Genomic DNA, 14,754 nt, shown 5'->3' with positions numbered 1-14,754 from the left:
GAGTTCAGAGAGCGCCAAACCAAATTTAGACTCGAGGGAAGCTGAAATGCACAAGCACGTCTTGTTTTTTTCACAACAAGCTTCTGCCGTCTGATCAAGATGAAAAACAATGACAAAAAAAATTCCGTTAGGGTTGTGCTTGACTAAAATGGCTGCATGCACAGATGTTTATTCCCGTGCAGCTTGACAGGCATGTGTGAGACGAAGATCAGCTGTCAAACACACATCAATTATTCACGTGCTGATGTTCTCAGGGACTACGCAGCTTATATCAAGATTGCTATTTGAAAAAGTTCAATCAACCGTAATTAACCCATCCCAGAAGCCCCCTCAAAGGGATTATGCGTGATAAGCGTGTTCATCCCGGGCACAGCCGTGATCTAAAGTTAAACGCAACTTAAATATATCAGACAATTACAAAGACGACCAAAAATATCGGACTATGACAGCTTCTTCCCCATCAGCTCAGCCAGCTCGTCCAACAACTCCACCGTCTCGGCCGGGCTGGCAATCCAAGCCGTGGTGCCGACGCTCCTCGCCCTAAAGTCGTTTGCGCCCGCACTGAGGAACTGATCGCCCACGTGGAGCGTGTTCTCGCCGCGGATGAACTTGTCGGTGCTCCCGCCCGCGAACCACTGCTGGCAGACCGTGACACCCCAGGACTTGTCGCCAATGTCGACAAAGACGTCGTTGCCGCCGTTGAATGCGCAGAACGGCACCCGACCCGCCCTGCCCGCGGTGCTGAGCTCGAGTATCTTTTGCACGACCAGCACAGTCTCCTCGAGACTCTCGCGCGCGATGCGGACGTCCGGGTCACGCGGGATGATGCCCACGGCGCGATCCTTGCGCATCACGGTGGCGGGCAGGTTCAGGTTCTTGACGCAGTCGTTGAGCGCGCTCTCGGCCACGTCGAGCATGTTCTTGATGTCGCCTTCGTTCCACGTCGCCATCTCCGGGGTCAGCCAGCGCTCGCGCGGCACTGCCGACAGGAGGTGCGGTGCTGAAGAGTCGAACTGGAAGAGGTAGTTAGCCTCACCGCCCATGACGATCAGGTTTTGCTTTTGCTGGTCTGTCAAGGTCGAGCTGGAGGCCATGCTGTCGAGAAGTCCGTGCAGACGAGCGTAGTACCGGTCAGCTGTCGTGTAGCCAGCGGCCGTGACGATACCAATCTTGACGTTTTTGTGAAGTAAATCTATCGAACGCGATTCAGTTGAATTAGTAGTGCTTTTCAGGCAAGTTTAGGCGGGGATGGCGTCTGGTAGTGCAGCTAACCCATCATCCGAGGTATCACAGGGCTATCTGGCTCTAGACTCTTCCCGTCGTCATACAGAGTCACATCACCATCAAAGGTAGCTAGCTGCAACGTCCCATAGGTGGTAACGGCCATGATCTGAGCCGAGTTGAGGATGAGTCGGACATCGTTGAAAGACGGGGAAACGAATCGCCGCGACGAGATGTATCGCTTTCTATCCTGAAATTTGAAAGCTGCTTCCAAAGGCAAGCGCGTGAAGAAGGGCCCGATGCTGGGCACGAGCAGCTTGAGCTTTGAAGGAAAGGGATTCTCGTCATTTTGGTGAAAGACTATGCTTATATGGTCAGCAATGGATATTTCTTGGGTGCAATCTCACTTTTACCAACAGCAAACAGCAAAGGGTAAAAGATGGGGTTTGAGGATTGGTTTGGGTTGACTTGCTGTGGTCATCGATCATTGTTTCGACGTCTCTCATGATCTCGGCATAACGCCTATGAGCCTCCTCTGACATCTTGCTCACCCCTGAGCCATGGCTGGGCTCAAATACACCAGTCGGCTGCGAGTAGAGCACAAACGGGACAGCCAGTAGACCCTTGATCCATTCTGTTTGATTGATCCGTGCGAGTAAGCGGTCAATGTTCTCAAACGGAGGGATTTTGCTCGTAAAGGAGTAATCAACCAGAAAAGAAATCAAGTTACAAACCTATAAATTGATCTCTTCGGTGAGTCTTGAGGGCATCTGCGTTTTAACGAATGCATTGAGCCGGATTAGTACAAACAACAAAATCAAGGGTAAATGAAAATGACCTGCAGGGGTGGAATATTGCGTGAAAAGGCGGGATATTTTTACATTCTACTCTGTACCTGGTCGTCATGATGATTGTGGTGTGCCTATCTGGAGGTGTTGAACTTTTGGAACTTTTTTTTTGGTTTAGGTGTGGTGGTTGGCGTTGTTTGGCGTTGTTCGTAAACTGTTTGTCAAGCTGCAGGTTTCAGTTTTGGGGTTGTTTGAGGAGAGTGACGGCTGCTCCCCGACATGCAAGTCACTCAATCAATTCAACACTCGGCTGTAAATCACAAAGAAAGAAAAGCAAAGTGTGCTGGTGACACAATTGCACGGATCCCGAAATTACCAAATGTAGATTGTTTGCTCAGTTCGGATTGTTGTTGTGACCTTGTAGCTGGCTGCTTGTTACCACGAGGGAAAGATACGAAGTTGGTATGAGCAATCCAATATCTGGCCAAGCTGGTCAGAGTGATCGACACTTCGTCTCGGCGGGGAAGCGGTGAGGCGGACGCTGCAATTGGGCGCTAGATTGCGGGATGCCAGCCGGCGTCCAGGCTCCGTTGCCCGTTGTGGAGACGCTAGGATAATCCTTGTCGTGGAGCTCATGGCCTAGAATCAAATGGTGTTGAACCTTCAACTTCGGATTTGGCTTTAATCTCCTGGGCTAGTGTCGACGGTTGGGGAAACAAACCCATCTTAGGTGGTAAGATGATATATCCGTACCTGAACAAGCTGAGGTTTAGGTAGTTTGAGGACCTTATTCCTCCTGTACCTTTGGCTTGATCTCACACCGGAAGTTCCGGTTTTGCCCAAAAAAAAGTAAAAATGGAAAGGGGGCACAGAGTCTTCAGCTAATGTATCATCAATCAGTACAGATTTGCTATCTGGGGTCGAAGGAGGCCAAATTTCCAAATCAATCTCGCTATTTGGGAAAAAAGGCACCGAGCTTGTTTTACGAAGTACATCCACACGTAATGTGGAGGAGATGGAGGGCTAGCTGCATGGTCATCATCTCGGCCTTTTTTTTTACTCACATTTACTCAAATGTGTTCTCAGTGTAACTGCAGGTTTGGGATTGAGCTTGGCCGCATGGACACCACACCCATACCATACTTGCCTGCAGCGTCACCTGCATGAGATGGTACGTCGAATTTATAGTACCTGCCTTTTTTTCCCTTATCTGTATCTTGCTCATGCACGACTGTTGACCGTTTTATTATTTTCTGTCACTTCTCCTGCTGTCAATCCATCCGTCCCTACTTTACTCTACTCTGCATTTTTCTTACTGTCATCCTGTGCACATTCCCTGCCAGGGTCCATGCTGCAAGCATTGCGGCAACATGCATGAGCCTGCCTGGTTTGCGCCATCCGCCGGCTAGGACCGGAGCTTGAGATGTCGGTATGTACGGTACCTTGGTTGGTCTACCTGAACTAGTACCTCGTACATAAGGCCCAGGCACCTTGGCCACAACTTTATCATCAAAATGGTTTAGGACGCCATCCACTTGTTCTTTGTTGGTCCGCTTGTACTGTACGTACAAACCTGTCATCGCTGTCGCGATCCTTGTCAGGGTCTGTTTGTGGCTCTCTGCAGTCTTTTTTTTTTTAATCCAGTCCAGCACATTTTAAGCCCATCATCATATACCTGATCCAAGTTATCGTCTGGATGACTACAATATTTTAGTCAAGTCAGACATCAATGTCCAAGAGATACAGCGGATGATAAAGGAGGAAACAAAAGCCATGGCCAACAACATGGCAGCTTTCTCCTTCTTCAGCTTCCCACCAGAGATCAGACACCTCATCTACGAATGGATGCTCTGCGACTTCACAGCACCCAGAAAAGTAGACCCGGCCACCTTTCCTGATGACATGGTGCGCGCCCCCTTGAAGCTGGGCCTGGAGAACCTCTCACCCGCCATCCTCCGCACCAGCCGCCAGGTCCACGCCGAAGCTACGGCTGCCATGGTGCGTAGGTGCCGCTTCGTCCACATAAGCGCCATCCTAGACTACTGGTCCATAAGGTCCATCGTGCCGCGGAACCTCGGCGTGTTGTGCGCCGAGCGCGACCTCATCCAGCGCTTCCGCGGCTGCGTCATGGCCCTCCACGTGGGCTCCACCGCGTCCCCCTATTCTCGGGAGCACCGCATCGACTGCCTCATCCTGGGCCGCGACCTCGACGCCTACTGCCGGAGCCTGGGCAGCTGGGTCGACGTGCCGCCCGACTTTGGCCGGCGGACCAGCCTCACCCTCGAGCTCGGCAACCCGCTCAACGACCCCGGGCCGCACGTAGAGTTTGTTCACAAGGCGCTTCGTGTCTTGCAAGACATTGGGACAATCCCCAATATAATAAGAGCCAGGTAAGTATTTTGGATTTGTTTTGCTTCACGCCTATGCTGTGTTTTCTTGGTGTGAGCTCCAGTCAGGAACTCTACTGTGATTTCGAGTCTATGTTTCTACAAACCCGTCCAAGCATACAAGGTCCTTCTCTTATCGTGACCAAATACACGAGATAAAATACGACTGACCCTGAGCGAACTTCTCTCCAGCTGGGAACCTAACAGTGCACAACTAGCCGAGTTATACTTCCGCAAGGCCAACGTCTGCCATTTCAGGAGCATATGGCAGGAAGATCCCGAGACGTCGTTCGACTGCATGAGGCAGGCCCTCGTGGCCATCACAGAGGCAACAAAGTATCAGCCACGGTTTGAACTGATTCCAAAGCTCCAAGAGCTCAAAAAGTCGATTCGGGACGATGCACTAAAAGCTGTGGGCGACCGACTCAATTTCAGGGGTAAATATTCACTGAAGAATACAAGATGAAATAATCAGCGAACGTCTGGGTGGAGATATGGCTTAGACAGTACATGTATGACACATAATTTTCTCTCTGCATTTTCTCTTGGTCTTTTACTGTTCTTCACTCCTTTTCTGTCTCCCTTTTCACTCCCTAATGACAGTAAGTAATGCTTAATTTCATACAAATAACCTTCTCCCAAGCAGCTCCATTCTCAACCACCATCACATCCCCCTCTCAAGGCGCTTCACAAGCCTGGCTCACCGTCTGCGTGCGCGTCATACATCCCCCAGGACAATCGGACTGACAGCCATCGACAGACAGCAGCGTGCGCGGCTGCGAGCACCCGCACGGCAGCCGCAGCTGGGTCTGGGTGACGCAGTTGGGCACGGGGCAGCGGATGATGGGACAATCTGCCGGCTGGGTCCGGAGCGTGATGGTTGGGCAGGGTGTCATGACTGGCGGCTGGGTCGGCAGCTGCGTGATGCTGATGGTGACGATGGGCCTCGAGGACGAAGTCGAGGTCGATCTCGAAGTAGTAGTGGTAGTAGTCGTCGTGGGCCGCCACCACCGGGTAGTGGTGGTGGTTGTCCGCCGCGTTGATGTGCTGCTCGTGGGCTGGCACGGTTGGTTCAGGGTTCGGAACTCGACCGCGCAGCCGTTGTAGGGACAGTCTGCCTGGCAGGGTGCGACGAGTGTGGCGGTCGGCACCGACCACGGGCAGCCGCAGGGGTTCTGCACCGTCGTCACCAGCGAGCAGTCCGAGTTGCAGCGGCGCGTGGTGCAGGTGCTGGCCAGTTCGGTGCGCGTCACCGTCGGGCAGACGCTCTGAGCTAGTGCCGAGGCGGCTGCCAGGACGAGTGCAAGATTGATTTGGAGATGCATGTTTTGGGTAAAGGAGCGGTAAAGGAGCGGAGGCCAAAGGGGAATGGATCACTTTTTCGCTGCGGTTCACAGAAACAATACAGACGAGGGTGAGGGATCTGGATCGGAAAGGGTTGAACTTGTATAAAATATTGTTGCTGAGCACATCGGCTATACATCCAGACCTTCTCCTCACCATCCCCCTTTTTCCCGTACTTGGCCGGTGGAATATCCATACAACAACCGAACACTCCCAGAAAGATGCAACGTCCCGCTTCCTTAAAAGCCCCAAGATAGCCCCAGACAGATAAAAGATTATCAAGGCACGGCAACGAACCTTTTTTTTTCAGGACCCTCCGTGCCCTTTTCGCCAATGGGGAAAACGTAATGTACTGCTCAGGGCAAGAATTGGGCACGTCAAATTTGCATGTGGCATATAGGCTGGCAAGAAACCTTGACCGGGTCAATTCGTTTCGGCTGGTTCCAATGTATATTTTTAATATGAAGTTATTCCAGGACCCAGGAACGGAAGTAAACACCGGGAGAGGTGTGGGAGCAAAAGAGCGGCAGTTAAACGAGCCGCGGCCAATATTCGAGTTTTAGCCTGTTCAACACACTATCCGCGACCCACGAGTATCTCAAAGAACGAAAAGCCAAGAGTAAAATGAGCATGGAAATAAACACAAAATAACTGCGATATGTGATACTCAGCTACCAAAGACACACTGCCGCATGTGTAAATTTATCAACATTATTTGTCCCTTGATTGACTGCAAGCATCACGCCTAAGTTACCGGCTCCATTGTTTTATTAATACCTTACCCAAACGGGAGAATTGGGATATTTCTCAGGGACAACCCCACGCCCTGTCAAACACAATGAATTGCTAAAGCATAGACGAACATGACACCAGAGAGCTTAGAAGATATGTTTACAACTGTTATCTCGAAACCCGATGGACAGAGAAAGACCCTGCAAACACACAATAAATCCCATTGTAGGCAAGTATGTACGCAGGTCAAGAATCGAATGCGATGTAGAACTTGATCTCGTTATTTGTTTCAACAAAGTAAAAGCCAAACAAGCTGTCAATATACTCATTTTGCCGCGACGCCCAACTGAGCAAGCATGGATCGCTGTGGCAGCTTCGGCGGCTTGGGCGGTTGCGCCAACTCCTCTTCTACAGCGTCGCCGTCATCCATCCAAGCCGACACGCCCTCATCGTCGTCAACATCTTGAGCGCCTTGCCGCCTCTGACTACTCCTCGACCTACCGCGACTAGGCTCCTCGTAGGCCTCATCGCCCTCAACCTCAGCCCACGGCCTCCTGTACCCAGTCCTGCCAGCACCACCGTCACTACTAGTAGCGCTCATCGGCGACGTCGGCTCCGAATCTGCAGGTGCCTCGACCACCAGCATCATGTCTCCGTTTGCGCGGCTAGGACTGTCGTTGTTCTGCTGTGCGTGCCGCCTCTTGGGCAGTGGCGGCGGGACTGTTTTCCTTTGCATGCCGCCTCTCCTGCTGACATTATCCTGACTGCTGTTATTGCTGCCGCTGCCTTGCTGCTCTCCCGGATGCACCAATTGTGGCGGTGGGACTATGGGCCTCCGCTTGGGTTGCGGCACGGGTATTGAAGTTACTTTGGAGTTCTTGTCTGGCATAGGCAGCGGCGTCCCCGGCGGCGGCAGAGGCCTGCCGCCGCCCATAGGTTTACTCAAGTCCAGAGGTTGTTGATCCTCTCTGTCTGCACCACCCTCCGACTTGCCTCCGACTCCATTCGCATCGCTGGCATTCCTCTGCAGTGCGTTGAGGCCCCATCTCTTGGCAACAGTGGCGGCGGTCGCGATAGCCTCCATCGCGTTGCGTTTGGGCGTGTCACCTGTCCCGCTGCCACCCACCGCTGCCAGCGACTCAGTTGACGTCTTGTGTCGCAGAAAGAAGTTGCGCGTTAAGGTGCCTGTCTGAGCTCGGAGGTTGCTTTTTATCGATGCAGCCGGTGAGCCGTCGTCCTCATCTGACTTACCGCTGTTCGTAGACGAGACTGTGTGTCGGCGATCTGGCCTGGGCGTAGCATCAAGAAAGTTTCGATCCTTCTCGGAGTCGGTTCCGTCCCTAGATGAAGCCACTGACACGTGGCTGCTATTTGATGGCTTGGATGCAGGTCCTGCTGGGCGTGAATCTGGTGGCGATGTTCCAAGAGCAGCTGATCTCGCCGAAAGGTGGGCCATGGCCTGCGCAGCGGCACTCTCGTAGGGTGGAGATGAGGATGGCTTGAATATGTCTGAGTTGACAGTGTCCGTGCTTACTACCGGCGATGAAGGACCCGTGATTGAGCCTGACCGTGACGGCCGTGGCGGGAACTGGGGCCTCGTTTCTGTGTTGGTCGATGATATAGATCCCCTCTTACTGTGACCGGACGATTTCGACTTGGTACTTGTGCTTGACTTTTGTCCAAACAAAGCTCCAGTTGTGGTACTAGTCTGCTCCAGAACAGGGAGGCTGTGGCTCTTTTCCATCGGCGGGAGATCTGAGGTGGACTGTGCTGCCTGGGTCGTTGACTGCTCCTCGGATTTCTCAACCTCGTCGACTGCTCCTAGTTGCGCAGCCAACGACTCCAGATCGGCCGAGGAAACAACTGCGTCGTCCCCCTCGAATATGCCACCTCTCCACTTTTTATGTTCAGTGTTGAAGAAGGGCGAATCATCCCAGAAAGGCAGCACCAGCGTTTCAGCGACAACCTCCTTGATTCGACTTTCAAGCTGCCGAAGAATAACTCCGTATGTGATCTGTTTAGAGCTTACGATAGGCTCTAGGGTCATTTCCATTTTGGGCATTGTCTGGAATGAGAACCAGAGACGATTGCTCGGCGGTGGCTTGATCTTGAACAGCACATGACCCTCCAACTTGCGCAGCACAACAGCCAAAACCAGGTTGACCTCCCTGGCCTTGAATCGTGAACCCAGGTCAATACGCGCGGTGGCCGCGACCTCGATGCGGAAGTTGCCCGTGTATTTAATGTCGGCCTCGACTCCGCACTCGCCCTCCACCGTCAGGTCCTTGAGACGCGGGTTCGTAATGTACGGTGCCGAGTCGCCCGTCTCAATGCGCTGGATAGAGATATTTGATAGAAATGAAGGCCGTTTTACGCGTGATATCTTCTTAGTAAGCTTCTCGCGAATCAGGTTCTCCAGATCCTTGGTCCTGTATATGCCCAAGAAAACTCTCCCAATCATCCCATTGAGCCACCGCGTGGGAAGGTGGTCCTCGGACGAGTGCAACTTCTGCACAAGCGATATTATGTGCTTGACATCATACTGCATCGGCGTCGGGGCGTCCACGCCGGCCTGCTCGCCACGGAAACTCTGTTTCTGGTTTCGCAGTAGCGAAAAGTAAAAGTCCTCCTTGGCTGAACAGTTCTCCGAGAACAGATAGAACGGCTTTGAAAGTTGGGCGTCCGGCGCCGTCGCATCTAATCCACCCTCTTTCCTGGTCAAGCAGATGGCGTTCTTTTTGATGTAAAGCTCACCCTCAGGGGTAGGCGAATCCTCGCCAGAGAATATGCTGATGTCGTGGTGTGCAAGTGAGATGACGTGGCGGACCTCTAGTTGCTCGTCGTCGTCGAAAAGCATAATGTGACCGTGCCTGGTTGGACGGCAGAGAGTTAGCATATGTACACCCAGAACCTCCTGTAAACACCCATAAATGATCACGGCGACACAATTGCGTTCATTAAAAGGGAGAAACCCACCTCAAAACCACGTAAAACACGTTGCCCGCCTTCCTCGGCCGCTGGCTAGTGCCGTTTTTACCGTCCAACGGTCCCGCTGCTTGCTTCCTGTCGAAAATGGTCCGGTACATAGCCTGGTACACGCTCTGACTAGGAGCCGCAACGGTGGCCGAGCCGACGGGAGTTGCCCGCTCTATGGGCTTGGCGTTTATGCCCATGGGTTCGTACTCTCTGCACACGGCAAAGTAGCCCGCGGCAACGTCCGAGTCATTCTGGCTGGCCCGGGCTCGCGTCTCTTCCCGCGACAGCTTTTGCGCCGCCTTGAGGGTCGCGATATCATCGCCGGGTTGCACAATGTCATCTTGGCCGTCGTCTGCGCCACTGGCCGCAGCGGTTCTGGGGTCGAGGTCGGGCCGGTCGGGGAAGGTCAGGTAGCCGTGGACAAAGACGACGAGGAGCAGCAGCGGAAGGAAGGTGATGCCGCCAAAAAGGTAAGTCAAAACGAAGCCGGTCCAGGAACCCATCTTGGCGGGCGTGCGTGCGTGCGTAGTACTGTAGGATTTCTGTAGTATCGGGGTGTATAGATTCTGGGTTACGGTTGGTGCGTGCTATTACGTAGCACAATCCTGTCCGGACGGTCCGGATTTAGGTATCATGACATTTCCAATAAAGAACAAAGTAAACGGGTTGGTGTAAAGACAAAGGAATTGGTAAAACCAGTACCGAGGAAGAAACACATAAGGAAGAAATGCAGGATAATAAACAGATGTCACTAATCAGGTCTGTTGGGACACTTGTCGCGGGTGGTGTGCCCTCGTGGCGTATGCTCTAGGCTAGGGTAGTTACATGCAGCTGCAATCAATCATCCATTACAGTTGATTGATTACCGTCATTCCCGACCGACTGTAGGTAATCCCAAGCCCCAAAAGCCCGCCCAGCCCCAGTAGGAAAGTGGGGCTCCATCTCATTGTGACTGACCGCTGGGCGGTGCGGCCTCCACCAACCCAAGAGCCGCGGGCGACGGGAGATCGGTGGACCTCCCCGCAAGCGACTCTAGAGGCCAGGCCAGCCGATTAACTTGACAGAAAAGGGAATGCCGCCTCCCCAGATTGGGTTCTTTGCTGACTGTAAGCCGTCCAGAAAGAGTGAGGCTCAGCCCCTGGCAATAACCGCTCGCTTGCCGCCCTTGAAAAACAGGCCACTTTTCAGTACTAAGAATATCCTTTGGTGAGGCTGGAGAACCTTTCTTTTTTTTTTCCTTTTACGGGGTGTTTTGTTTTGTTTTATTTGAATCGGATGCTAGCACGATAGAAAAAAATACTAGCACGCAAGCCAACCAACCAACCATCAATGGTCTAATCTGTCTCCAGAGACTGTTACACCGGACGGATACCTATGGTCAGCAGGTCATAAGCCGTAAGCGAATAGCAAAGTCCAGGCACGAGGCTAGCATTTTATTTCTCTAGTTTGGCGTGATTTAAGAATATTTCGGGCTATTTTCGTCTGCACATTACGATACCGTACACATCGGCTCTGGAGATAGTGAGGTGGATGGCCTTAACAGCGAGACTAAAACAGTTTCATCATCATTCAACGTCTATAGTAAGCAGCTCTCCCATAAAGAAAACCTTTCTCTGGATATCCGAGCGAGTACCGTGATGTTGCATTCTGCTACTCGATGTTAGATCCATCTTGTTGCGCCAAGAAAGCCAAACCAACTCCAAATTCTCCAATGATCGCCAATACAAGTTCTGTTGCCCAAATCACGAAACTACCGGGTCCGGGAATGGACCAGCTGTCAAAATGAAATAACAAGCCACATTTCCATGCCACTCGAGGGGTTCGATACGAGTCGTCTTAACTAGACGCCCATCGTAAAGTCATGTTCAATACCTGGGGTGACGCTGGCAATAAACTGTGAGAAAGCTTAGTTAGTGGACCCGCATCTGACATAATAAACAAATCAAAGAGGTGTTCTTACCTTGAGGAAAACAACAAGGTACTGATCTACCCGAATGGCAACCTCCTGATCTGCGACATCGTCGTGCTGAATGTCTTCCCACTCATCATTCTTGTCTATCTTGGAAGCATCGCCCTTTCCAGAGACGCCAAGTTTGTTAAACTCATCGGCTAATCCTTCCAGGCCCGCTTGTTGGCCAGAAGCGTCGCCAGTCTTGAGCTTTTCCCTCCGAAGCTTCAGTGCGGCATCGGCTCGGTCTAGGAGCGTCTTCATGACGGGCGCATGTTTGCAAGGGTGCACACTGGCCATCTTGATGTTGTTGGCAAAGAAGGGAAAGTCTTCAAGAGTGACCGTCTTGTCTTTGTAATCGCCCATGATGTCCTCCATCATGTTATGCGGCGGCAGGGGCTGTCCGTTGGCACCATATCCGGACAAGTAGAGACGAGGTGTCCGGTAGTAAGGGGAGTACATGATGTACAGGGTATACGTCCGACGGCTGCTAAATTTTGTGGTACAGGGTCAGTAGGAACGTTGATGCGCATGGTCAGTGTCATCATGCAAAGTAGGAAGCTTTCTTACCTAGTTTGTCCCGACGCATCAGTGTCGCGAATGATCGCTTCATCGTCCTCTTCATCCTCCATGTCAGGAATGTCATCATCGTCATCGGGCTGCGCCCGCTCGCCCGCATTGCCCGCATCATCAACAGTCCGGACCTCACGGGCCTTGAGCGGTTGTGAGCTAGACAAGCCTCCTGTGCGTAGCCAGCCATCATCATCTCCTTTGCTGCCCTTGAACTCGTCACCATCGTCGACGACAGCCTCCTCAAGACCTGCATCGCCGGCGAAATTCTCATTCAGCCGCCGGTTACAGGGAACATTGCGGGTGACGAGAAACTGCTTCCCGGGAGGCAGGTGGCTTGCTCGTCGGCTCTCCGAGTCTGCATCTCCCCAGCTCCACGTCGGGAACTTGAAGACAAGGTAGTCACCGGCCGCTACGAACTCCTCTGGTGTGATTTCGCCTGTTTGCCGAAACGTGGATGTGTGCGATACCGGTGCGTATCGGTCGCGGAGGGTGTTGACGACGGAGTAGAGGCTATTCATTGTTGCAGCTTACTGCCTACGAAGTGCAGGATGTTGAAGAACGGAAGCAGGTAGCTCAAGAGGATTGAGCGGGGAAAATGGAGTAAGAATCAGTCAGTCTATCCACCATGTACTGTAGGTAAGTTAGTATGGTAACGGTTTGAGAAAAAGATGAATGAAGCCTGTAACTTCGATGGTTCGAGGCAAAACCAAGTTGCTGTGTTCAAAGCAAGCCAAGGTACCAGGCTAAGGAGGCTTTGACGTGCAGGGGGCGGGTGACGCTGGGAGTCAATCACATGGCGGGGTGCACCTGAATGGCATGCGGAGCTGCCGTGCCTGGGGCGTTATCAGCCTTATCAGCTCCCCGCTTGCTCGTGACACGCGCGGTCAGACCCACTCAGCGCGACGTCACCGGTAGACAACTGCCAGGCAGCGGATAATGCTAGTCGCGTCCACCATGAATATCAGATCGGGTACAGGGTAAGTACTGTCGCCACACGTTTGCAAGCAAAACTGAGCTGTGCAGTCTGGCTTTTCCACCCTTTGCCTTGCTCTTGTTCGGCGCCAGATCAGAAGACTTGTATGTCTCTGTCTATGGGCGAAGCTGGAATTCCATGACTTTCTATGGCTACACTGAATGTTCTATTCCTCCTCCTCTTCGTCACTGACTTCTTCCCCTGCCTCAATAGCGGCTTGCCTTCTCTTTGCTGCCCTTTCCCTCTTCTTGTCTAACAGCTTCTGCAGCTGCCTAGCACCATTGAACACACCGTTGGTACCGCTACCGCACGCCGCGCAGGTTGGATCTTTCCTGTACCTCTTTAGCGCGCAGGGCTCGCAAAAGTAGTGGCCACATCGCGTCTTGATGGGCTGCTTGTAGGGCTCCTTGCAGATGATACATGCAAACGGGATGCTCTCAAGTAGCGCATCCTCTTCGTCGTCATCCTCCTCGGCGGCAGCCGCGTTGCTCTTGTCTCGACTGGCAACAACCGTGCCACCTAGGTTCTTTTTGCCCTTCGTGACGGTCTCCCACTCCTTGTCCAGTTGCCAGCCTGCTTTGTAGTCTTCACGCGCATGCAAGTACTTGCAATTATCACCGAAGCCGCAGAATCCTGTTTGTTTATACTATTTGGGAAGGTTGAGAGTCAGCGGCCATCTATCGCTTAATGGCACAACGAAACAAAGACTGGACTTACGTCTTTGCAAACATCAGGCGCAAAGTCTGTGATGGTAATGGTTCGAATATTTGTGGGCGCCTTAACGGGTCCTACAGTCCTTGATGGCGCATCTGGATTTTTCTGGATGAAAGATGGCTTGTTCGCAAGGCCCTTGTACTTCCCATCTGGCGGCTCTTGCTGCTGTGCGGATCTTGTCGTGCCCATAAGGTTCTTGGTTGATAATGAGTCCATGTCCTCTGCATCGAACCAGTTGCTCCGTTTTGTCGCATCGTTTGAATCTGTTATCGGCACGCTCCTGTCGGCCTTGAAAACCGTCGCTCCAAGATCCGCATCGGCGGCGGCGCTGGTCTTTGTTGAGGTTGTTACATTGCCGGATTTGTCCTTTCTTCTCCGCTTGATACGTTGGCCTGCTTCATCCTCAGAGGATGAGTAGTCTGAGCTGTCGCTATCCGCAGGTGGAGGTGTCGCTGCGCGTTTCCTGATATTCGCTTTCGCTTTTGCGCCTCGCTTCTTGAAAACAGCCACTGGTGCTGCAGGTGCATCCATTTTGGGTGGCTGCGTTTCTAGATGTCACTGAAAAAAGAATCTCGGTGTGAAGGAAAAGAAGCTGATGTTGACAAGACGAGGGCTTTTGCTTTAGTGTTGCACTATCGGGTGCTATACGACTGATGGCTTCGGCTAAACGTGATAGGTTCCGACTATTTTCGGCAGTTTACGCCACCAAGGCTGAGGATTTGTAAAGCCACAGTACCATCTGAAATCCGAATGTTTGTCATGATTCCGGGGAAAGCTCCGACATGTTAGCGACAAACCCTCACCGACACCCAAGATCACATCCAATTTTTGTTCCTGACTAGCACAACTCGTTAGGCTGCGCCACAGTGACCTCTCGTTATCGCTGTTGCTGGATTGCAAGGTTGGGAGAGGTGTGCCTTGCGGAGTCGTGATCCACTATGCGGGACACCAATTTTACTTCGCAAAGCCAAGTTCATGCAATGCACAGAAGCGCAAGAAACAAAAACAAGAACGGACAAATGAGCTTTTGGGACTACTGTTGTTCGCTCGGCGCCTTTAGAACGAGGCGCCACATGATTTTCGCTGTAATTTAGCTGG

At 52.3% G+C, this 14,754-nt stretch overlaps 7 protein-coding genes across 7 annotated transcripts; 1 reads left to right on the top strand and 6 right to left on the bottom strand.

The window, feature by feature from the left end:
* Nucleotides 1–440: 440 nt before the first annotated feature.
* Nucleotides 441–1,763, bottom strand: MGG_02955 (IMP-specific 5'-nucleotidase 1; the record flags this gene model as incomplete). Its single annotated transcript, XM_003720704.1, has 3 exons — nucleotides 441–1,192; nucleotides 1,273–1,581; nucleotides 1,646–1,763. The coding sequence occupies 3 exons, from the start codon at nucleotides 1,761–1,763 to the stop codon at nucleotides 441–443; spliced, it is 1,179 nt and encodes a 392-aa protein (XP_003720752.1).
* A 739-nt stretch (nucleotides 1,764–2,502) lies between these two features.
* On the bottom strand, nucleotides 2,503–2,734 carry MGG_17910 (uncharacterized protein; the record flags this gene model as incomplete). Its single annotated transcript, XM_003720703.1, has 2 exons — nucleotides 2,503–2,648; nucleotides 2,731–2,734. The coding sequence occupies 2 exons, from the start codon at nucleotides 2,732–2,734 to the stop codon at nucleotides 2,503–2,505; spliced, it is 150 nt and encodes a 49-aa protein (XP_003720751.1).
* Nucleotides 2,726–5,039, top strand: MGG_02956 (uncharacterized protein). The gene is made up of 3 exons (XM_003720702.1): nucleotides 2,726–2,742; nucleotides 2,910–4,399; nucleotides 4,589–5,039. Exons 2-3 carry the CDS (start codon nucleotides 3,759–3,761, stop codon nucleotides 4,860–4,862), a joined length of 915 nt encoding a protein of 304 aa, XP_003720750.1. The 5' UTR covers nucleotides 2,726–2,742; nucleotides 2,910–3,758; the 3' UTR covers nucleotides 4,863–5,039.
* A 34-nt stretch (nucleotides 5,040–5,073) lies between these two features.
* Nucleotides 5,074–5,721, bottom strand: MGG_14996 (uncharacterized protein; the record flags this gene model as incomplete). Its single annotated transcript, XM_003720701.1, has 1 exon — nucleotides 5,074–5,721. The coding sequence occupies one exon, from the start codon at nucleotides 5,719–5,721 to the stop codon at nucleotides 5,074–5,076; it is 648 nt and encodes a 215-aa protein (XP_003720749.1).
* A 648-nt stretch (nucleotides 5,722–6,369) lies between these two features.
* Nucleotides 6,370–10,288, bottom strand: MGG_02958 (uncharacterized protein). Its single transcript, XM_003720700.1, has 2 exons — nucleotides 9,449–10,288; nucleotides 6,370–9,342 (listed from the first exon to the last, which is right to left on the bottom strand). Exons 1-2 carry the CDS (start codon nucleotides 9,949–9,951, stop codon nucleotides 6,798–6,800), a joined length of 3,048 nt encoding a protein of 1,015 aa, XP_003720748.1. The 5' UTR covers nucleotides 9,952–10,288; the 3' UTR covers nucleotides 6,370–6,797.
* A 703-nt stretch (nucleotides 10,289–10,991) lies between these two features.
* On the bottom strand, nucleotides 10,992–12,728 carry MGG_17909 (autophagy-like protein 3). Its single transcript, XM_003720699.1, has 3 exons — nucleotides 11,967–12,728; nucleotides 11,409–11,886; nucleotides 10,992–11,342 (listed from the first exon to the last, which is right to left on the bottom strand). The coding sequence occupies exons 1-3, from the start codon at nucleotides 12,485–12,487 to the stop codon at nucleotides 11,289–11,291; spliced, it is 1,053 nt and encodes a 350-aa protein (XP_003720747.1). The 5' UTR covers nucleotides 12,488–12,728; the 3' UTR covers nucleotides 10,992–11,288.
* On the bottom strand, nucleotides 12,675–14,521 carry MGG_17908 (uncharacterized protein). Its single transcript, XM_003720698.1, has 2 exons — nucleotides 13,660–14,521; nucleotides 12,675–13,588 (listed from the first exon to the last, which is right to left on the bottom strand). Exons 1-2 carry the CDS (start codon nucleotides 14,185–14,187, stop codon nucleotides 13,109–13,111), a joined length of 1,008 nt encoding a protein of 335 aa, XP_003720746.1. The 5' UTR covers nucleotides 14,188–14,521; the 3' UTR covers nucleotides 12,675–13,108.
* Nucleotides 14,522–14,754: the final 233 nt, after the last annotated feature.

This window comes from Pyricularia oryzae, chromosome 7 (assembly GCF_000002495.2).
Source record: "Pyricularia oryzae 70-15 chromosome 7, whole genome shotgun sequence".
NCBI classification, from domain to species: domain Eukaryota; kingdom Fungi; phylum Ascomycota; class Sordariomycetes; order Magnaporthales; family Pyriculariaceae; genus Pyricularia; species Pyricularia oryzae.
Note: the sequence above shows the minus strand (reverse complement) of the source record. Positions and strands in the feature narration are given on the sequence as shown.